Genomic DNA, 24,359 nt, shown 5'->3' on the forward strand with positions numbered 1-24,359 from the left:
TGTTCAGGCACAGACAGGTTGAAAAGTCGGCCCTTAGGAAACTTACAACCTGGAATCAAGTCAATAGCACAATCACAGTCCCTATGCGGTGGAAGGGAACTGGACTTGGGCTCATTGAACACATCCTGAAAATCAGACAAGAACTCTGGAATTTCAGAAGAAGGGGGGGGAAGAGGAGATTGACATCAAAGGAACGTCACCATGAACTCCCTGACAACCCCAACTAGTCACAGACATAGATTTCCAATCCAACACCGGATTATGTACCTGCAACCATGGAAAACCCAGCACAATAGCATCATGCAAATTATGCAACACCAAAAAGCGACAATCCTCCCGATGGGCTGGCGCCATGCACATGGTCACCTGTGTCCAAAACTGGGGTTTATTTTTAGCCAAAGGTGTAGCATCAATGCCCCTTAAAGGAATAGGGTTCTCCAAAGACTGCAAGGGGAAACCACAACGTCTAGCGAATTCAAAGTCCATTAAATTCAAAGCGGCGCCAGAATCTACAAACGCCATGACAGAAAATGATGACAATGAGCAGATCAATGTCACAGATAACAGAAATTTAGGTTGTACGGTACCAATGGTAACTGAACTAGCGATTCTCTTAATACGCTTAGGGCAGACCGAAATGACATGAGAAGCATCGCCACAGTAAAAACACAATCCATTCTGACGTCTGAATCCCCGTCGTTCAGCTCCAGACAGAATCCTATCGCACTGCATAGGCTCAGGTATCTGCTCTGAGGACAACGCCACAGCGCGCACAGCTCTGCGCTCACGCAGGCGCCGATCAATCTGAATGGCCAGAGACATAGAATCGCTCAGACCAATAGGCGTGGGAAACCCCACCATAACATCTTTAACAGATTCAGAAAGACCCTTTCTGAAAATTGCCTCCAAAGTATCTTCATTCCATTTAGTCAGCACAGACCATTTTCTAAATTTCTGACAATACAATTCTGCCGCTTCTTGACCCTGAAACAGGGTCAACAAGGTCTTCTCAGCATGATCTACGGAATTTGGTTCATCATATAATAACCCTAGAGCCTGAAAAAAGGCTGCTACATTAAGCAAGGCAGGATTCCTAGATTCCAGGGAAAAGGCCCAATCCTGAGGATCGCCACTGTTGTGAATTCTGCTCTTGGGCTCCCTCCGGTGGCTGTAAGTGGCACTTTTGTGAGTTCTGCTCTTGGGCTCCCTCCGGTGGTTTTGAGTGGTATGGCTGCTTCTTGGATTCAGCATCAGCAGCTGCTTCACTGATCGTCTTTCTGGCTCGGCTATTTTAGTCTGGCCTTATCCCTCAATCAATGCCAGTTGTCAATTGTTCCTGCTTGGAGTCACGGCTCTTTTGGATTTCCCTGACACTCTGACCTGTTCAGCAAAGATAAGTCCTTGCTTGTCCTTTTGCAGTCCACTTGTTGTGGACTTTATCGTTCAGCACATTCTATGTTTTTCTCATTTGTTCAGCTTATCAGTATGGAACTATTCAGCTAAGCTGGAAGCTCTGGGCAGCAGATTTTGCCCTCCACACCTTTAGTCAGGTGTGGAGATTTTTGCATTTTCTGCGGTGGACTTTTTCTAGTTTTTATTACTGACCGCACTGTGTCTGTCCTGTACTATCTATCTAGCTAGAAGTGGCCTCCTTTGCTACATCTTGTTTCATTCTACGTTTGTCATTTCCCTCTCCACTCACAGTCATTATTTGTGGGGGGCTGTCCTATCCTTTGGGGATATTCTCTGAGGCAAGATAGCTTTCCTGTTTCTACCTTTAGGGGTAGTTAGCTCTTAGGCTGTGACGAGGTGTCTAGGGAGAGACAGGAACATCCCACGGCTACTTCTAGTGTTGTGTTAAGATCAGGAACTGTGGCAGTATACCACCTGCTCAGAGCTAGTCGCATGTCGCTCCTAAATCACCAGTCCATAACACGCCACGCAGCAGGGAGATGACAATTTTAACCTGCTGAATGGGATCACCAGAAGAACGAGGTTTCAGAGCAAAAAACAGTTTACAGTTATTTTTAAAACTCAAAAATTTAGACCTGTCCCCAAAAAATAAATCAGGAGTAGGAATCCTAGGCTCTAAAACCGGAGTCTGAACAATATAATCGGAAATACCCTGTACCCTAGCAGCTAGTTGGTCTACACGAGAAGTAAATCCCTGAACATCCATGATAGCACACAGCTCTTCAGTCACCCAGAGGAAAAGAGGGAAGGAAAGACAAAACAGACTGCAGAAAAAAAAAATGGCTCAGGACTTTTCTTCCCTTCTTCTGAGATGCATTTAACTCATTGTTGGCCAGTTGTACTGTTATGATCCGGTGACCCTGGAGCCGCATGAGACTAAATCTGGAGTAGGTGGTACCTGTGCTGACCGCAATCCTAATACTGACACCGCAACTAGAAGTAGCCGTGGGATGTACCTAACCAGGCCTAGACACCTCGACACAGCCGGAGGACTAAATACCCCTAAAGATGGAAATGGGAAATCCTATCTTGCCTCAGAGCAGAGCCCCAAAGGATAGGCAGCCCCCCACAAATATTGACTGTGAGTTTAAGAAGAAATACGTACACAGACAGAAAAGACAGAGTTTAGCAAAATAGGCACTTCTAGCTAAATAGAAAAGGATAGAACAGAGTTCTAAGCGGTCAGTATTAAAACACTAGAAAAATCCACAGCAGAATATACTATACACTACATCTAACTAAAGACATAGGATGTATATCTGCATCTCCAGAGAAACCAGCATGACAAAAAAATCCAAACAAGTCTAAGCTGGACAAAAACACAATAGATTGCACTGCACATAAAAGCACACTGCATGCGTGCTACAGAGAACCAAAACAAGACACTTATCTTAGCTGAAATGACACCAGGGCAAGTGGAGCCAGACAGAGATGCAATCCCTCCAAGATACAATGGACAACTGGCAGGGATTAATGGATCCTACAAACCTAAATACCTAATAGAGCTGTAATAAGCAGAAACACCTGCCCTGGCCTATAATCCAGAGACCACTGCACTACCACTAACAACCACCAGAGGGAGCCCAAGAGCAGAATTCACAACACCTGTGTACGCGGATGCGAGGATGAGTACTTCCTTTTCCTAACGAGAGTCTCATGTAGAGTGAGCTGGACTGGAGAGCTGCATAGGGTGGAACTAGTGGGGGTGCCGGTGGACATGGCAGACAGAGAGGGTTGGTGATGGTATTCTTGCTGTTGCCCTACATACAGTGTTTCCTACCACGAACCTGGTGAGTCCCTGACTGCTTTGGCCTTGCGACGAAACCGCCACATTTACTGCAGGTGGTGTGGTAAACGGTGGGCTTACAGTGAGGGAAGGGATGTAGCGTTGCTGACTAGCTTCATTGTGAGAGGGTGCTAAAACGTTAAGGGACGTTTGGTAGTTAGTCCAGGCTTGCAAGTGCATGGTGGTTAAATGTCTATGCATGCAACTTGTATTCAGATTTTTAACATTCTGACCTCTGCTGAAGGTCCTTGAGCATTTCTTACAGATGACTTTGCACTGATCATTTGGATCTTGGTTAAAAAAATGCCAGACTGCACTCTTCCTACTATCGGATACCTTTTCAGGCATTGCACACTGAGCTACTTTAACAGGATGGCCACGCTGTCCTACAACTGGTTTTGGTTTTGCCACACGTTTTTGGCCAGATACGGGCCTGCCAGATGGAACCTGTTGCGATGTTGATGCCTGTTGCGGCTCCTCCTCCTCCGCTTCAGAGCTACTGCCGCCTGCACCCTGTTCCCCCAATGGCTGCCAATCGGGGTCAACAACTGTGTCATCTATGACCTCCTCTTCTATGTCCTGTGCACCTTCCTCTGGGTCACCGTGTAAGCCGGTGCTATAGCGTTCGTGACGGGGCTCCATAGTCTCATCAGGATCAGATTCTGGATCAGTACACTGCGAGGGCAATGTTCTGATCTGAGTCAAGGGAACAGCATAATAATCGGGCTGTGGCTGTGCATCTGTGCACTCCATGTCCGATTCATCTTGTAATGGGCAAGGCCTGTTAACAATTTCCCTTTCTAACCCAGGCACGGTATGTGTAAAGAGCTCCATGGAGTATCCTGTTGTGTCGCGTGACGCATCCTTCTCTGTTGTTCTGGGTGAAGAACACAAGGAATCGACTTGTCCCTGACCGGGAACATCCACTGACGACACGCTGCTTTTACATTTTGAACTTTCCGAGGAGGAGGCGAAAGAGCTAGAGGCAGAGGCAGCAATGAAAGCCAAAACTTGTTCCTGCTGCTCCGGCGTTAAAAGCGGTTTTCCTACTCCCAGAAAAGGGAGCGTTTGAGGCCTTGTGTAGCCAGACGATGACGCTGGCTCAACAACTCGAGACTTAGCGTCTATATTGCTTTTCCCACGACCACCTAATGCTCCACAACCACCACCACAACCATCATTACCAGCTGGCAATGACCGCCCACGGCCACGACCTCTTCCACCAGACTTCCTCATTCTTGGAAAAATGTAACCAAACTAACAACCGTTATGTGGTCCTGTACAAGCTGGTAGAAGGTAAACTTGTTGTGAATTTAAATCTCCCTTTTTTATGTGTGGGAGAATGCAGGAAAAAATCAGGCCCACTGTATTACACTACACAGTTTGATTGGCAGAAAGAGGCTGGCAGATATGCCACGAACAGGACTGACACACGCAGATGCACACACTGGCAATAGAAATCTCCCTCTTTATGTGTGGGAGAATGCAGGGAAAAATCAGGCCCACTGTATTACACTACACAGTTTGATTGGCAGAAAGAGGCTGGCAGATATGCCACTAACAGGACTGACGCAGATGCACACACTGGCAATATAAATCTCCCTCTTTATGTGTGGGAGAATGCAGGAAAAAATCAGGCCCACTATATCACAGTATAGTTTCTGTGGCACAAAAAGACTGACAGATACCACAGACAGCACTGGCACAGATGCACAGATTTGGCAAGATTATTCTTTCTTTATTTTAATTTTTTTTTTTTTATATGGGAGACAAGTGAATAAATCAGGCCCACTATATCACAGTATAGTTTCTGTGGCACAAAAAGACTGACAGATACCACAGACAGCACTGGCACAGATGCACAGATTTGGCAAGATTATTCTCCCTTTATTTTATTTTTATTTTTTTATATGGGAGACAAGTGAATAAATCAGGCCCACTATATCACAGTATAGTTTCTGTGGCACAAAAAGACTGACAGATACCACAGACAGCACTGGCACAGATGCACAGATTTGGCACGATTATTCTCCCTTTATTTTATTTTTTTTTTTTGTATGGGAGACAAGTGATTTAATCAGGCCCACTATATCACAGTATAGTTTCTGTGGCACAAAATGAATGACAGATACCACAGACAGCGCTGGCACAGATGCACAGATTTGGCAAGATTATTCTCCCTTTATTTTATTTTTATTTTTTTTATGGGAGACAAGTGATTTAATCAGGCCCACTATATCCCAGTATAGTTTCTGTGGCACAAAATGACTGACAGAGATACCAGACAGCACTGGCACAGATGCACTGATTGGCAATATAAATCTCCCTTCTTAGGTGTGGGACAGTGCAGAAAAATACAGGCCCACTGTTTTACACTACACAGTTTCAGGGGCTGAAAGTGGCTGGAAGATATTAAAATAAAAAAAAGGGACTGTACTACAATTACTATCTCCCTACAATAATCTCTGAAAAGTATGGCAGGCAGCAATAAAAAGGACTGCTGCACTCAAAAAATGAGGACAAAAACAAGATAGCTGTGCAGAAAGGAAGGAGCAACAGGATTTTCGCTTTAAAAAAAGCAGTTGGTTTGCACAGCGGCGTACACACAGCAACGCAGCTATCAGGGAGCCTTATAAGCTACAGAGCTGTTGCACAGAAATCTAGCCTCCACTGTCCCTGCAAAGAAAAGGTGGTGTTGGACAGTGGAAATCGCTACAGCACAAGCGGTTTGGGGGTTAATTTACCCTGCCTAACGCTATCCCTGCTTCTGACGAAGCGGCAGCATCCTCTCCCTATGCTCAGATCAGCAGCAGTAAGATGGCGGTCGGCGGGAACGCCCCTTTATAGCCCCTGTGACGCCGCAGAAAGCAAGCCAATCACTGCCATGCCCTTCTCTAAGATGGTGGGGACCAGGACCTATGTTATCACGCTGCCCACACTCTGCGTCCACCTTCATTGGCTGAGAAAAGGCGCTGAAAGCGTCATATGAAACGCGACTTTGGAGTGAAGATCGTGTACCGCATGGCCGTTCCCACGCTGGGATCGGGTCGGGTTTCATGAAACCCGACTTTGCCAAAAGTCGGCGACTTATGAAAATGACCGATCCGTTTCGCTGAACCCTACATGGCGCTTTACATGTGAACGGGGCAAATATAAACAAGTACAATAAACATGAGTAAGACAAGGCACACACAAGTACAGGAGGAGAGAGGATCCTGCCCGCGAGGGCTCACAGTCTACAGGGGATGGGTGAGGATACACTAGGAAAGGGTAGAGCTGGTCATGCGGCGGTTCAGTAGACTGGGGATTACTGCAGGTTGTAGGCTTGTCGGAAGAGGTGGGTCTTCAGGTTCCTTTTGAAGGTTTCCGTGGTAGGCGAGAGGGTAGAGAGTTCCAGAGTATAGGGGAAGCACGGGAGAAGTCTTGGATGCGGTTGTGGGAGGAAGAGATGAGAGGAGAGTAGAGAAGGAGATCATGAGACGATCGAAGGTTGCGTGTAGGTAGGTACCAGGAGACCATGTCACAGATGTATGCAGGAGTCAGTTGTGAATGGCTTAGTATGTCATTGTTAGTGTTTTGAACTGTAGCCTCTGGGCAAGAGGAAGCCAGTGAAGGACCTGGCAGAGAGGAGAGGCTGAGGAATAATGGGGAGACAGGTGGATTAGTCGGGCAGCAGAGTTTAGGATGGATTGGAGTGGTGCCAGAGGGGAGGCCAGAGAGTAATAGGTTGCAGTAGTCGAGGCGGGAAATGATAAGGGCATGTACTATTGTTTTTGTGGTTTCGTGGTCAAGGAATGCACGGATCCGGGAAATGTTTTTGAGTTGGAATCGGCAAGAGGAGGCAAGGGCTTGGATATGTGGCTTGAAAGAGAGGATAGAGTCAAGGATCACCCCGAGGCACTGAGCGTGTGGGACTGGGGAAAGTGAGCAGCCATTGACATTGATGGCTAAGTCGGGTGGAGGGGTAGAGTGAGGTGGGGGAAATATGATGAATTCTGTTTTGTCCATGTTCAGTTTTAGAAAACGAGCAGAAAAGAAGGATGAAATGGCAGACAGACATTGTGGGATTTTGGTCAGTAAGGAAGTAAGGTTGGGTCCAGATAGGTAGATCTGCGTGTCATCAGCGTAGAAATGATATTGTAAACCATGGGATTCTATGAGCTGTCCCAGGCCGAAGGTGTAGATGGAGAAGAGTAGGGGTCCTAGAACTGAGCCTTGGGGAACACCAACAGACAGGGGGCGAGATGAGGAGGTGGTGTAGGAGAGGGAGACACTGAATGTCCGGTCTGTTAGATATGATGAGATCCAGGATAGGGCCAAGTCTGTGATGCCAAGAGATGAGAGAATCTGTAACAGGAGGGAGTGGTCCACGGTGTTGAAGGCAGAAGACAGGTCCAGGGTGAGGAGGACAGAGTAGTGTCGCTTGCTCTTGGCGGTTAGTAGGTCATTGGTCTCTTTATTAAGGGCAGTTTCAGTTGAGTGATGTGGTCGGAAGCCAGATTATAACCGGTCAAAGAGGGAGCAGGAGGAGAGGTTGGAGGACAGTTCAAGATGGACATGCTGTTCCAGTAGTTTTGAGGCATAAGGGAGAAGGGATAAAGGTTGCTGCACAAAGGTTAATAATGGCCCCATAAGATGCTCCATAGAATAATATGCCCCATATGCTGTTCCATAAAGGTTGATGGCCCCATAAGATGCTCCATAGAATAGTATGCCGCATATGCTGCTCCATAAAGGTTGATGGCCCTATAAGATGCTCCATAGAATAATATGCCCCATATGCTGCTCCATAAAAATTGATGGCCCCATAAGATGCTCCATAGAATAATATGCCCCATATAATGCTCCATAAAGGTTGATGGCCCCATAGAATAATATGCCACATATAATGCTCCATAAAAGTTGATGGCCCCATAAGACGCTCCGTAGAATAATATGCCCCATATGCTGCTCCATAAAAGTTGATGGCCCCATAAGATGCTCCATAGAATAATATGACCCATATGCTGCTCCATAAAAGCTTGATGGCCCCATAAGATGCTCTATAGAGTAATATGCCCCATATAATGCTCCATAAAGGTTGATGGCCCCATAGAATAATATGCCACATATAATGCTCCATAAAAGTTGATGGCCCCATAAGATGCTCCATAGAATAATATGCCCCATATGCTGCTCCATAAAGGTTGATGGCCCCATAAGATGCTCCATAGAATAATATCCCCCATATGCTGCCCCATAAAAGGTTGATTGCCCCATAAGATGCTCCATAGAATAATATGCCACATATAATGCTCCATAAAGGTTGATGGCCCCATAAGATGCTCCATAGAATAATATTGTGCATACGCTGCTCCATAAAAGTTGATGGCCCCATAAGATGCTCCATAGAATAATATGCCCCATATGCTGCTGCTGCGATAAAAAAAATGACATACTCACCTCTCGTCGCTGGGCACCAGATGCCGGTGTCCTGAGCAGGTGGGGACACCGGCGCGCAAAGGGGGCCAGGTGCCGGTGTCGCTGCTGGCTCAGGCCCCCGGCACTTGCGATATTCACCTGTCCCCGTTCCACCACTGAACGCCGCTGTGTCTTCCGGGTCCTCTGGCTGTGACTGTCCAGGCAGCGAGCGCACTCTAATCACGTCATCATGCCCCCTGACCTGAACGTCACAGCCAGAGGACGCGGAAGTCAGAGCCCGGCGGTGGAACGGGGACAGGTGAATATTACATGGCTCACCCTCCCCGTCATAATAATCTTAATAATAATAATCTTTATTTATATAGCGCCAACATATTCCGCAGCGCTTTACAGTTTAACAGTTTCAAACAACAATCATAGGTAACAATGTTAGCAATACAATAATAAAGCAAAATAAGACGACCCTGCTCGTGAGAGCTTACAATCTACAATGAGGTGGGGGAGATACAAAGTACAGGTATGTATTTACAATATTGTATTTACAATGATGGTCCAGCCATCTTCAGGGGGTGGGGGATAGACTCATACTCACTTCCTCCCGACGCGGTCTCTGCTTCTTCGATGGTCTCCAGCGCGCGCCGGCAGCTTGTTCCTGTGTTCAGCAGTCACATGGTACTGCTCATTAAAGTAATGAATATGCGCTCCACGCCTATGGGTGTGGAGGCGAGTCCATATTCATTACTTTAATGAGCGGTACCACGTGAACGCTGAACACAGGAAGAGTGGCCAGCGCCAGAGACCATCTGAGAAGCAGGGACAGGCAGAGACAGCACCAGGAGGAGTTGAGTATGATGTAACAGGCGCCACTCCTGCCGCTCCCCCGCCAACCCCTGGGACAATGACTCGAGTATAAGCCGAGAGGGGCACTTTCAGCCTAAAAAAATGGGCTGAAAATCTCGGCTTATACTCGAGTATATACGGTATTTGTAATTTTTGATATTTATGTGCACATTGTATTTTTTCACAAATTGTCACTTATATGTCCCCGCAATTAATTATATTTTAATATATATACAAATGTTCACTTTTTCAACACTTGTTTATTTTACCTTTATTGTAACTGTTTTTCCGCTTGTGTTTTGGTCATGTCCCGGGTTCCTGTGCGTTCTCCATGGTGCTCTGTTCCTGTTGGGTACTATGCGGGTAGGCGCCGGCCGATGCTCCTGGCTGGGGCTTGGGCGGCGTGGAGTTTGTGCTACAGGACCTGGGAGTGATGGCTGCGCATGCGTGAAGGCAAAAGGTGCAATTGGTCAGTTCTTGGTCATGTGACTGGAAGGACCATGTATTTGTGACCAACGTCTATGCAAATGAGACCACGCCCCCTTGAGGAAGCGAAAGTCATGCTCACGAAACGCGCATTGGGGTGAGTGGCCGCTCCCTGGACAAGACCGGAGAGATCATCACTATGGGTAATTGACCCCTGATCTATTTCAAGCTCTGTGTTTTTGGTGCAGCACTTCAGTAGAACTTACTTTATGGCTGCTTTCAGCCTATTTTAGCCACTTGTTTTGATTAGAGATTCCTCACTTGATTTCCCTCACTATACGTGGGTGAATGGCTCATGATTTTTTCCCTGTTGTCACCATGTGGCTGTATATTTATACCTACTAGGATATTATCCCTGGTGCTGCACCATTTCGATCCGGGTCTGCGGCTGCTCAATTTGTTGTCATGAAAACCACAAAAAAAGGAAAAAATCCTCCAATATTCAAGAAAAAAAACAAAAGACAGGCAGAGATGCTTACCTGCCTAACTGGGCCTCAATACAATTGCACTAACAGGGTGCAGCGGACCCAAGTAAAATGGCAACTGCACAGGTGCAATAATACCAAATGAGAGCCAGCTATCAATCAGGGATTGGCCGTGTGGCACACCAATGCAAAAAAAATTTAATCTGCATGTGGCAATGTTCACACAAGGAATGCAGAGCATCTGGTCCTCAGCCTATTAATGATGCCCTATGGCGGGCTGCCCAGTGATAACTATAATGCATCCTGTGTGAACAGAGGCCGCAGTTTACAGAACCATTTGGGCCCAACTGCACCCCGAAAAAAATATAACGTGCAAATTGTATTGAGGTCCAGTTAGGTAAGCATCTCTGCCTGTTTTTTGTTTCTTTTTTCAATTTTTTGTCACTTTTGAGGATCACACTTTTATCCATACATATGCAATATTTATAGAATTTGTTTATTTATTGTATTGAGTACTTATCTCATATTTTGTATTAATAAATGCTATCTTTTAATATATGAAGACTCAGGTTCTCCTATTTTCAAAGTGCTATGTCAGAGTCAATATATTGGTGATTGTTGTATCAATTTGTGGCTGGTAATTTGTATTTCAACTTAAGATACGTAGATGCCTATGAGTGGGTTGCAGTTTGCTGATGGTGACCACAGGGGATTTACTATAGTTGCTCTGCTTTATGATAGGATATTTCAGGGACCATCCCAAAACTTACTGAATAGGTTATGGCTGCTGATCAATGCTTGGCAGTATAGGAAGTCAGGATTGTGTTACACACTTGTTGGTAGTCCTTTAGCATTACTTACTTGTAGCTGTTCATTTTGACCCTTTAAAAGAACATCCTGTAATTTAGCAATAGTAGCATTGTGCTCGTCTACTATTTGATAAAGTTCCATAACCTACAAGAAAATGTAAACGTTCTGTAAGTACACAAAAGCCTAACATCTATATATATAATTGTCTAAGGGTTTTTCCGTCTGTCTGTCTGTCTGTCTGTCTGTCTGTCCTGGAAATCCCGCATCTCTGATTGGTCGAGGCCACCATGCCTCGACCAATCAGCGACGGGCACAGCATGGCGACGATGATGTCATAAAGGTTGCCTCGACAAATCAGCGACGGGCACAGTCTGCCGCGAATTCGCCTCGACCAATCAGCGACGGGCACAGTATCGACGTAGATGTCATAATGGTTGCCATGGCGACGATGATGTCATAAAGGTTGCCTCGACCAATCAGCGACGGGCACAGTCTGCCGCGAATTCTCGAATCATCATTGTCCATATACTACGGGGACATGCATATTCTAGAATACCCGATGCGTTAGAATCGGGCCACAGTCTAGTATATTATATACAGTAGGGGTTCACGCTTCCGCTGATCGGTTTGGGTACACACACAGACACTTGGTTCCTGGCGCAAAAACCATCTTAGGTTTAATTCCCAGCATAAACATTAACAAAGTCCACATGAAACAAAAATAGCTTTTCTCCGAATAAACGAGTAACACGCAAACAAAGAAACAGTCCCTTCTCTGAGTTGGCAAGCTTACATGGTCTCCTACCTGTATGGCAATTTCAGCCACTGCTCCTCACTCAGAGTGGGTCAGCAACAAAACTAATCCCTCACACACATCACCCACCTGAGCCAATCCAGCTGCTCATTGTGGCTTGTAAACCTGGGCTGGATTAAATGGGATCGACCATTCACAGGCTCTTCAGTCACTCCTAAATCCCACACCCACCATCTGGCCCATTAAAAAACTTCACAGCACTCTCTTACTGGAGCACTTTTATCTCATATAGAGTCATGGCCGAAAGTGTTTGCACCCTTGAAATTGTTCCATAAAATGAAGTACTACTAGAAAATAATTGCAATTGCGCATATCTTGCTATACACATGTTTATTTCCTTTGGATGTATATTGTAAAGTCACAAAAAAGGCAAATTGTACATCATTTCACATAAAACATAAAAAATGGGCCGGACAAAACTGTTGACACCCTCAACTTAATATTTGGTTGAGCACCCTTGGTAATAAATAACTGCAATCATGCGCTTCCTATAAAAAATAAAAAATTCTAACAACTCTCAAGTGGAATTTTAGACCACTCTTCTATTACAAACAACTCCAGGTCTATCATATTTGAAGGCGCCTTCTCCCAATAGCAATTTTAAGATCTCTCCACAGGTGTTCATTGGGATTTAGATCCGGATTCATTGCAGGCCACTCTCCAGTGCTTTGTTTCCTTCCTTTCCTGGGTGCTTTTGATGTAGAAGTTTTGAGTCATTGTCCTGCTGGAAGACCTATGACCTAGAACGCAAACCCAGCTTTCTGACACTGGGCACTACATTGTTACCCAAAATCCTTTGGCAATCTTCAGATTTCATGATGCCTGGTACACAGTCAAGTCACCCAGTGACAGAGACAGCTGTTGTGAATTCTGCTTTTGGGCTCCCTCCGGTGGTTGTAGGTGGTAATGCAGTTGCCCGAGTTGCAGCCCTGGTCAGGTGTATCTGCTGATTGCAGTTCTGACTGGGGTATTTAGGCGTGCAGGATTCATTTGTCCTTGCCAGTTGTCAATTGTTCTTGGGAGGTTATGGACCTCTGCCTGGTTCCTCCTGCCTTTCTGCCAAATCAGCAAAGATAAGTGTCTGGGTTTTTTTCCTGTGGCACACATGCAGTGTGCTTCACAATTCAGTGCTATTCTTTGTGTTTTCTTGTCCAGCTTCGATTGTGTCAGTATTTTCTCAGTCTTGTTGGATTCTCTGGAGTGGCAGATATACATTCAATGTCTTTAGTTAGATTGTGGAACTTTTTGTATTATCTGCTGTGGATATTTTTGGAAGGGTTTTAATACTGACCGCCTAGTAATCTGTCCTATCCTTTCCTATTTAGCTAGAGTGGCCTCTTTTGCTAAATCCTGTTTCTACCTGCGTGTGTCTATTCTTCTCCTACTCACAGTCATTATTCGTGGGGGGCTGCCTATCCTTTGGGGGTCTGCTCTGAGGCAAGGTAGCATTCCTATTTCCCTCTATAGGGGTATTTAGTCCTCCGGCTGTGTCGAGGTGTCTAGGTTCGTGTTAGGCACACCCCACGGCTACTTCTAGTTGCGGTGTTAGTTCAGGATTGCGGTCAGTACAGGTTCCACCGACTCCAGAGAAAGTTTCATGCGGCTCCAAGGTCACCGGATCATAACAGTAATTTAGGTTGTACAGTCTGATTTTCAGGATGTATTTGATAAGCCCAAGTCCAGTTCCCTTCCACCGCACAGGGACTGTGATTGTGCTATTGACTTGATTCCAGGCTGTAAGTTTCCTAAGGGCCGACTTTTCAACCTGTCTGTGCCTGAACATACCGCCATGCAGAGTTATGTTAAGGAGCCTTTGGAGAAAGGGCATATTCGGCCATCTTCTTCACCGTTGGGAGCGGGTTTTTTCTTTGTTGCTAAGAAGGATGGCTCCTTGAGACCTTGTATTGATTATCGCCTCTTGAATAAGATCATGGTCAAGTTTCAATACCCTTTACCTTTGCTTTCCGATTTGTTTGCTAGGATTAAGGGGGCTAGTTGGTTTACGAAGATTGACCTTCGGAGGGCATATAATCTTATTCGTATTAAGCAGGGTGATGAATGGAAAACTGCGTTTAATACGCCCGAAGGCCATTTTGAATATCTTGTGATGCCATTCGGGCTCACTAACGCTCCATCTGTTTTTCAATCCTTCACGCATGATATCTTCCGGACTTATATTGATAAATTCTTGATTGTATATTTGGATGATATTTTGATTTTTCCGATGATTGGAAGTCTCATGTGGAACAGGTCAGGATGGTATTTCAGATCCTTCGTGACAATGCTTTGTTTGTGAAGGGGTCTAAGTGTCTCTTTGGGGTGCAGAAGGTTTCTTTTTTGGGCTTTATTTTTTCTCCCTCATCTAGGGAGATGGATCCTGTTAAGGTTCAGGCCATTCATGATTGGAGTCAACCTACATCCGTGAAGAGCCTTCAGAAATTTTTGGGTTTTGCAAATTTTTATCGCCGTTTCATTGCTAACTTCTCCAGCGTGGTTAAACCCTTGACTGATTTGACGAAAGCAGGCGCTGATGTGGCGAATTGGTCCTCTGCGGCTGTCTCTGCCTTTCAGGAGCTTAAACGCCGATTTACTTCTGCTCCGGTGTTGCGCCAACCAGATGTTTCTCTTCCGTTTCAGGTTGAGGTTGACGCTTCTGAGATTGGGGCAGGGGCCGTTTTGTCTCAGAGGGATTCTGTTGGTTCTTTGATGAAACCGTGTGCCTTCTTCTCCCGCAAGTTTTCACCTGCTGAACGCAATTATGATGTCGGCAATCGGGAGTTGTTGGCTATGAAGTGGGCGTTTGAGGAGTGGCGACATTGGCTTGAGGGAGCTAAGCACCGTATTATGGTCCTGACCGATCATAAGAATTTTATTTACCTCGAGTCTGCCAAACAGCTGAGTCCTAGACAGGCTCGATGGTCCTTGTTTTTTTCCCGTTTTGATTTTGTGGTTTCGTATCTTCCGGGTTCTAAGAATATTAAGGCTGATGCCCTTTCTAGGAGTTTTTTGCCCGATTCTCCTGAGGTCCTTGAACCGGTCGGCATTCTGAAAGAAGGGGCAGTCCTTTCTGCCATTTCCCCTGATTTACGGCGGGTTCTTCAGGAATTTCAGGCTGATAGACCTGACCGCTGTCCTGTGGGGAAATTGTTTGTTCCTGACAGATGGACTAGTAGAGTGATTTCTTAGGTTCACTGTTCTGTGTTGGCTGGTCATCCTGGTATTTTTGGTACCAGAGATTTGGTTGGTAGGTCCTTTTGGTGGCCTTCGTTGTCACGTGATGTGCGTTCTTCTGTGCAGTCCTGTGGGACTTGTGCGCGGGCCAAGCCTTGTTGTTCCGGTGCTAGTGGGTTACTTTTGCCATTGCCGGTCCCTGAGAGGCCCTGGACGCATATTTCTATGGATTTTATTTCTGATCTTCCGGTTTCCCAGAGGATGTCGGTTATCTGGGTTGTTTGTGACCGGTTTTCTAAGATGGTTCATTTGGTGCCTTTGCCTAAATTGCCTTCCTCTTCAGAGTTGGTTCCGGTGTTTATTCAGCATGTGGTTCGTTTGCATGGTATTCCGGAGAATATTGTGTCCGACAGAGGTTCCCAGTTTGTTTCTAGGTTTTGGCGGGCCTTTTGTGCTAGGCTGGGCATTGATTTGTCTTTTTCTTCTGCATTTCATCCTCAGACAAATGGCCAGACCGAGCAAACTAATCAGACTTTGGAGACTTATTTGAGATGCTTTGTGTCTGCCGATCAGGATGATTGGGTGGCCTTTTTGCCATTGGCCGAGTTTGCCCTTAATAATAGGGCTAGTTCGGCTACTTTGGTTTCGCCTTTTTTTTGTAATTTTGGTTTTCATCCTCGTTTTTCTTCTGGGCAGGTTGAGCCTTCCGACTGTCCTGGTGTGGATTCTGTGGTTGACAGGTTGCAGCAGATTTGGGCTCATGTGGTGGACAATTTGGTGTTGTCTCAGGAGGAGGCTCAACGTTTTGCTAACCGTCGTCGGTGTGTTGGTTCCCGGCTTCGGGTTGGGGATTTGGTTTGGTTGTCTTCCCGTCATGTTCCTATGAAGGTCTCCTCCCCTAAGTTTAAGCCTCGGTTTATTGGTCCTTATAGTATTTCTGAGATTATTAATCCGGTGTCTTTTCGATTGGCGCTTCCGGCCTCTTTTGCTATCCATAATGTCTTCCATAGATCTTTATTGCGGAAATATGTGGTGCCCGTTGTTCCCTCTGTTGATCCTCCGGCCCCTGTTTTGGTTGATGGGGAGTTGGAGTATGTGGTTGAGAAGATTTTGGATTCTCGTTTTTCGAGGCGGAGGCTTCAGTACCTTGTCAAGGGTTATGGCCAGTAGGATAATTCTTGGGTTTTTGCTTCTGATGTCCATGCTGCTGATTTGGTCCGTGCCTTTCATCTGGCTCGTCCTGATCGGCCGGGGGGGCGCTGGTGAGGGTTCGGTGACCCCTCCTCAAGGGACAGGTACTGTTGTGAATTCTGCTTTTGGGCTCCCACCGGTGGTTGTAGGTGGTAATGCAGTTGCCCCTGAGTTGCAGCCCTGGTCAGGTGTATCTGCTGATTGCAGTTCTGACTGGGGTATTTAGGCGTGCAGGATTCATTTGTCCTTGCCAGTTGTCAATTGTTCTTGGGAGGTTATGGACCTCTGCCTGGTTCCTCCTGCCTTTCTGCCAAATCAGCAAAGATAAGTGTCTGGGTTTTTTTTCCTGTGGCACACATGCAGTGTGCTTCACAATTCAGTGCTATTCTTTGTGTTTTCTTGTCCAGCTTCGATTGTGTCAGTATTTTCTCAGTCTTATTGGATTCTCTGGAGTGGCAGATATACATTCCATGTCTTTAGTTAGATTGTGGAACTTTTTGTATTATCTGCTGTGGATATTTTTGGAAGGGTTTTAATACTGACCGCCTAGTAATCTGTCCTATCCTTTCCTATTTAGCTAGAGTGGCCTCTTTTGCTAAATCCTGTTTCTACCTGCGTGTGTCTATTCTTCTCCTACTCACAGTCATTATTCGTGGGGGGCTGCCTATCCTTTGGGGGTCTGCTCTGAGGCAAGGTAGCATTCCTATTTCCCTCTATAGGGGTATTTAGTCCTCCGGCTGTGTCGAGGTGTCTAGGTTCGTGTTAGGCACACCCCACGGCTACTTCTAGTTGCGGTGTTAGTTCAGGATTGCGGTCAGTACAGGTTCCACCGACTCCAGAGAAAGTTTCATGCGGCTCCAAGGTCACCGGATATAACAGGCAGCAAAACAACCCCAAAACAGCTTTGAACCTCCACCATATTTGTCATTAGGTACTGTGTTCCGTAAAGAAAATGATGTGCTTCACAAAAAAGCTCCACCTTGGTCTCATCTGTCCACAAGACGCTTTCCCAGAAGGATTTTGGCAAACTACAGTCTAGCTTTTTTAGGTCTCTGTGTCAGCAATGGGGTCCCTCCTGCCATAGTGTTTCATTTAATTCAAATGTCATGGATAATTCAGGCTGACACTGATGCACACTGAGCCTGCAGGTCAGCTTGAGTTTCTTTGAAATTTGATTTTTCAATTTTTCTCTGCCGTCCAGGGAGAGTAGCTCCACTGCCATGGGTTATAAACTTCTTGATTATGTTGTGCACCGTGAACAAAGGAATATTAAGATCTCTGGAGACAGACTTGTTACCTTGACATTGTTGATATTCTTTAACAATTTTGGTTCTCAAGTCCTCAGACAGTTCGTTCTCTTTCTGATCTCCATGCTTAGTGTGGCACACACAGACAAGCTACGCAAAGATTAAGTCAACTTCTCCCCTTTTTTATATGGTTTCAGGTGTGATTTTTATATTTTCCACACCTGTGACTTGCCATAGGTGAGTTTAAACGAGCATCACATGCTTGAAACAACATTGTTCACCCACAATTTTGACCGGCCCATTTTTAGCATTTTGTGTGAAATTATGTCCAATTTGCCTTTTTTTCTGCTTTTTTTATATTGTTAAAATGCACACAAGGGAAATGAACATGTGTATAACAAATTATATGTAATTGCTATACGGTAATTTTCTGAGAAATACTTCGTATTCTGGATTAATTTTAAGGGTCCCAACACTTTTTGCCATGACTCTTTAAATGATGCAGTGGACATAAAAAAAAGTCTACACATCCCTGTTACAATGCCAGGTTTCTGACAGGTTAAGACAAATAAATCATTGGAAGAAGAATCATTTCAGTTCTTTTTCATCTTTAATGCCACCCATAACCTGTACAAACCTTTAAGAGTCAAAATAAAATCATTTGGGGGGAGTAAATACAAAATAAAAGTAAAACAAAAGTGGTTGCATAAGTCTTCACACCCTTTCATAATTGGGGATGTGTTCTGTTACATAGTAATAAGTACACAGCTGCCATCATTTACAGTAATTATGATTAATGCCATATTAAGTTTAGCTGTTCCAGTAGGACTTCTCTGCCTATTTCTGTGTTTCATTTTACAGCAAAAGCCATGGTTCGTACACCGCTTACATCCCAATAAAGGAATCACAAAAATTTCCAAGGCAATAGATATACCAAGAAACACGGGGGAGACGTCAAAGAAGTGGCTTAGCACAAGAGTGACTTAACTCCTTTCTGTCATTTGCAGTACATATACGTCATGGTCGGGAAGGACTTCCCAACCAATGCAGTATATGTAAGTCATGGCAATCGCCCGCGTACAGGGAGCTGTGCGCGGGCGATCCCTGCCAAGGTGTCACCTGTTTCTGTCAGCTAACACTGGGCTCTCAGTGCAAGGAGCAGTGCCCGCACAGGCTGAAGTGGTTAAAATCTCTGGGTGGTTAAAATCTCTGGGTGGTTTATTGAATCATAAACCAAAAAGCCAAGCTGGTAACAGAAAAACACAGCCTGTCTGGCTCAAATGAAAATAAAAAGTTCATGTATAGTCCTGCTCATTTCCTCTGGGACAACACATAGGGTAGCTCTCACAGGAGCTAGCAGGCTGGAGGCTTCCTTTCCTCACACATACAAACCGAGAAAAAAAAAAGCTAGCTGGACATTTAACTCCCTGCAGACACACCCTGAAGGTGGAGATATGGTGGGTAGGCATCCTGCCCATCTCTGACCTACAAACCATCAATGCCATATATTGCTCTCAGCACATATCATGCTGAAGAAAATACTTATGGCTTTCACATCACGCAGGAAAGCACCTTTGTGACACATATCATGTACGGCACCAGAGGAGTGAAATCTTTTATTGTAAAAGGTATTTGTGGACAATTTTTGATATCCACAAGATTAAAAAAAAATATCAATTCCAGATACAAGTAAAGCAAAAGGTAGTAAATATACAGTAACTCTTTATGACCCAATTATTCAGTAGATAGAGAAGGAAAAGGCCAGTACCACCTATACTTCAGAGTCTGTCATTCAGTGTCCAGGTTGCACATCTGTAGGCAGGCCTGAGACCCACTTTTGTCATTACACAGGGTCCACTAGAGTGAAACCATGTGTCTGCCTAACTGCCATATGCAGGAGTAGGGCTCCATTACTGCATTTCAGCCACACTAACTGACAAGCAGCTGTCTTCTGGACACTTCCTAGTAATGGGTAATGCTTGTTTCTGGCCAAGACTAAATTGACACTAGACAGGCGAATGTCCATTACGGCCATTCAAAGTAAAAGGTATCTGCTCTCATCAGATCGCAAATGTTACACAGTCCCAGATCTGGCAAGTACCAGCATGTGAGACAAAACTATGGGGTGTGCGTCTGCTAATGCAGGTGTGGTCTTTGTTGTTATTTTACATAGACACTAGGTCTATACTTTTCAAAGGGAATTGGTCATGTTGAAAATGTTATCTGATGTAAAACTTGTAATTTATTCACTGGAATCCCTGGTGTCTATATGCATACTAGTCCGGTGAGAGGTCGTATTCAGTGCTGGTCAGTCTTCCTTGTATAACTGTATATGCAGAGAGAGCTGTCAGTCACTAGTAGGACCGCCCACTGGACTCATGCATACAAACAGGGATTTCAATGTGTTTAAATGGGTTTTGTGGACATGAGACCCTCCTAAAACCCAGAGTGAAGGGAGAGATCTGCCCCACTACCAATCCTGCAGATTTCTCCAAAAATAAAAACCCATGTCGGATTTTCTTAGAATTTGACTTGATCAAATAGTTTGACCAAATCCACACCCTCTTATTTATTCTGCATTATAACCACAGGCGTGGGTGTAATCACAATACACTCTAGTAGGTTTAGTATGCTTGTATGCGCATCCTGGGGGACACATAATGACCCTTGTATACGATTCCCCTTACTGCCTCACAGCACATAGCTTTACACTTTCTGCATTATATGCAGTTAATGCTTCTAGTAAGAGTAGCATACATTTAATATTCATACCAGAAATATATATCTACACTGCTATATTTTTTACTGCGTACTGCATAGTTATACAGTGTACCATAATAAAGTGTAAAAAAGTCTTATTCATTATCCCATGTTTGATCCTTACCAATACCATGCCACCCTATGATGGATGATTTTAAGTGCACCCTCGTTTGTATTTTGTAGTTTGTAAATCAATAGATCAATAAAATGTGATAAGCCAAATTAAAGACTACAAGCCCTGAGTCCTCAGTATTATTAGAAAAGGCTATAGGTGGCACAGCAGACACATTTCTCTCTGCCATAGAGGACTTGGTGCAGCACATTGGGTTATATAGCTAAATATCCTAAGAGTTATAAATGTAATTGGACATTTCGACTACACAAAAGACACTAGAGACCCCATATTCATTAGACTTAAGTCGGCAGAACCCGCTGATACCGATGGGTTCAGCCCTTGGTCTTTTAAGTATTGGGGCACCAGTCGACTAATAATTGGGAGAGATGTTGATTGTGTGCAGGTCTGATTTCAGACTGCCCATCACATTGTTCTCCCTGAGACAAGCCTCAACCGATGTGTCAGTCGCTGACATTCTGATAGAGAAGACAGGGGCGCTCGGCCGAACAAGCTCTCCTGTGTATGGGACAGTTGGCCGAGATGGCAGTCGTGTGGCTGACAGTCGTCTAGTGTGTACGGCCAGCTTTGTTACAGAACTTTCACCAGATGACCTACCTCATGGTCTCTACTCTGAAGGGTATCCCTCAAGCTCTGCAATACGCATTCTTGGTTGTGTGTTAGCTCATGAGCACTGTTCAGCTTATTCGTCAGCTGTTGCTGAAATTCCTGTAGTGTCTGCATTAAAGAAACCAGAATTATTTACTGTCAAATACAATCAGAACTACCAACAATTGGTGATTAAATAGTTGATTGATAAATTACCAGTAATAATCAAAATAATCCTTCTTTGCCCATGTAAATTGCCTGCTCATTGCAAATCTTCAACTAGAATAGTGGACAGAGGCCATCACAAATTCACAGCAAGCCGAGCTAAGCCTGATTCTAAATCATTAGTCAAATTACATCCCATGTAACGGTAAAGCCACACAGTGCAGTTGTGACACAGTTTTCAGTAGTCCAAACCAAATGAATTTGACTGCATGTAGCTATTGCATTAACAAACAAGGTTTAGACATGTGTTTCACTGCATAAACCAAAGTTATTAGGTGAATTTAACCCCATCCAGTCAAAAGTAATGCTCATTTTGGCACTTTTGTTTTTACCCTTCTTCCAAAAGCCATAACACTTATTTTCCTATCGCCGTAGCCATATAAGTACTTGTTTTATGTGGGACAACTTACCATTCACTGCATAAAAGGTTGTGATAAAAAGTAAAAAATGCTAAGTGGGGAATTCCATTATTCCATTATTGTGTTTTGGGTTCAGTTTTTACTTTGTTCAAAATGAAGTAAAAGTTACATTGAAAAGATATCGGCCCGATCCATTAAGGCTATGTGCACAGGTTGCGGATTTTCTTTTCTGTGTGGAATTGCACCAAATCCGCAAAGGGTAGCTCAAGTAATGTTAATCAATGGGAATCCAGAATTGTTGTGTACATGCTGCGGAAAATTCTGCACTGATTCACAGGGTTTTATTTTCCACAGCATGTCAATTTTTTTTGCGGATCTGCCGCATTTCTGCACCCACTAACTTCCACTGAGTCAGTAAAATACGCAGCCAAACTGCAGGTGTATAAAGGTTTGCGGATTTGCATGCCAAAAAAGCTGTTTAGTGTTGAAAAAAAGTCCTATTCTACAGAATCAGGTTTTGACACAAACACAGCAAAACCTGATATCTGCATTTTTAGTGCGTTTTTTTTCACCACCCATTCATTTCAATGCGTCAAAAACCCTGAAAAAAAGCTAAAAGAAGTGACATGCGCTATTGTGCAAAAAAAAAAAAAAACATACAAAGCAGAAAATACTGATGACAAGAAAACAAGCTGTGTGCAAGAGATTTCTGAAATCTCATAGGCTTTACAGGCACTGTAAGGCCATGTTCACATTTTGTGGGTTTTACCGCGGATCCGCAGCGTTTCTACAGCTGCGGGTCCGCAGCAGTTTCCATAGCGTTTACATTTACATGTAAACCCTATGGGAACTGCAATCTGCTGTGCACATGCTGCGGGAAAAAACGTGCAGAAACGCAGCGGTTTACATTCCGCAGCATGTCACTTCTTTGTGCAGAATCGCTGCGATTCTGCACACATAGGAATGCATTGATCCGCTAACTTTCAGCATGTGACTGTGAGTAAGCGGATAATGTGCAGATGGTACCCGGGGTGGAGGAGAGGAGACTCTCCTCCAGGCCCTGGGAACCATATTAGTGTGAAAAAAAAGAATTAAAATAAAAAATAATGATATACTCACCTCTCCGCGCTGCACGCGGCCGTCCGGTCGCAGGGTTGCTGTGCGAGCAGGACCTGCGGTGACGTCGCGGTCACATGACCGTGACGTCGCGGTCACATGACCGTGACGTCACAAAGGTCCTTCTCGCACAGCATCTTTGGAACCGGACCGCCGCGTGCAGCGCCGAGGAGATCGGGACGTCAGAGGGTGAGTATAAGGCCATTTTTTATTATTTTTAACATTACTATTGATGCTGCATATTGCTGCATATGCAGCATCAATAGTATAGGAGTAAAACCGCAGCGGAAACCACAAAACAAACCGCGATAAATCTGCAGGGATAACCGCAGCGGTTTTGCCCTGCAGATTTATCAAATCCGCTGCGGGAGAACCCGCAGAGGACCCCGCAAAGTGTGCACATAGCCTAATAAGCAGATGAAAATTTGTTTAAAAAAAAAAAGTTGCAAAAACGCCCAGTGTGAACATAGTCTTGTAGTTACAAAAGGCTGAAGTTTTGGTCAGATTAGTGTAGTGACAGGATCCGCAGTCACTTGTGCTCACCAGCGCACATCTGTCAGGTCATCGCTGACATGGTGACACGATGTTCTATTGGTACACCTGGGAAACATAGTCATGGCACCATACAGGGCTGGATCCAATAATTATGGAAACAAGAGATGAATTGATTTACAAAATTAATTCCAAGGTTCCTCAGGGTTTAAATAAAAGTTTAGGGAATAACTCTTAAATGCAAAAGTAAATTTCAAAGATCCTTTATTCTAAAACAATTATTTTAGGCATTTACTCTATTTCATGATCCAGGCTTCCATTTGCACTTTTTTGTTAAATTATTCTTTCTTTTTCATGTTTGTTGAAGAGAAAAACTAAGATCCATAAAGACATCTCTGGAAAGGGGGGGACATATCACCATCATATTGAACATATGGGATTAATTAGAACTAGGGAGGTGAGAAAGAGCTGACACTTCAACCTCCATTGAGGTAACACCTCCTGCCGCGAACAGGTAATTACTAGCGATGAGCGAGTATACTCGTTACTTGTGATTTCCTGAGCACACTCGGGTGGTCTCCGAGTATTTGGATGTGCTCGGAGATTTAGTTTCTGTCGCCGTAGCTGCATGATTGGCGGCTGCTAGCCAGCCTAAGTACATGTGGGGGTTGCCTGTTTGTTAGGAAATCCCCAAATTACCCCAGGAAACCTGATGAGAACCAGCCAACAAGACTAGGATTTATATACTCAAAGGGAGAGAAGTACAGGGGCTTCAATTCCATATTTATAAGAGGTATATTTTCAGCGTTGTAGCGAAGGGACAAACAAAACGCATTCACTCACATCACCAAAAGGCCAACAGAAAACTTCTAATTTAATATCGAGTCAGTGGATGATGCTATCCATGTCATGTTTTATTGCTACTGAAAGATAAAACTGTGCTAAAAACCACGACAATCACATCTCCCACTTGGGACCCCCAGGGGCCAAGATATCCTGAAAGTTGGGGATCTCAAAACTAA

The 24,359-nt window shown here is 44.6% G+C and overlaps 1 protein-coding gene across 2 annotated transcripts in view; it reads right to left on the reverse strand.

Annotated features, from left to right (window-relative positions):
* The window catches only part of PDE4DIP (phosphodiesterase 4D interacting protein), a 1,987,893-nt gene that overhangs the window by 1,894,867 nt on the left and 68,667 nt on the right, over positions 1-24,359 (reverse strand). For both annotated transcript variants that reach the window (XM_077276217.1, XM_077276216.1), the window contains exons 4-5: positions 21,155-21,274; positions 11,293-11,385 (exon numbers count right to left, since the gene is read on the reverse strand). In XM_077276217.1, coding sequence (XP_077132332.1) covers positions 11,293-11,385; positions 21,155-21,274 — 213 coding nt within the window. The remainder of the gene's footprint in view (positions 1-11,292; positions 11,386-21,154; positions 21,275-24,359) is intronic.

This window comes from Ranitomeya variabilis, chromosome 8, assembly GCF_051348905.1.
Source record: "Ranitomeya variabilis isolate aRanVar5 chromosome 8, aRanVar5.hap1, whole genome shotgun sequence".
Taxonomy (NCBI): domain Eukaryota; kingdom Metazoa; phylum Chordata; class Amphibia; order Anura; family Dendrobatidae; genus Ranitomeya; species Ranitomeya variabilis.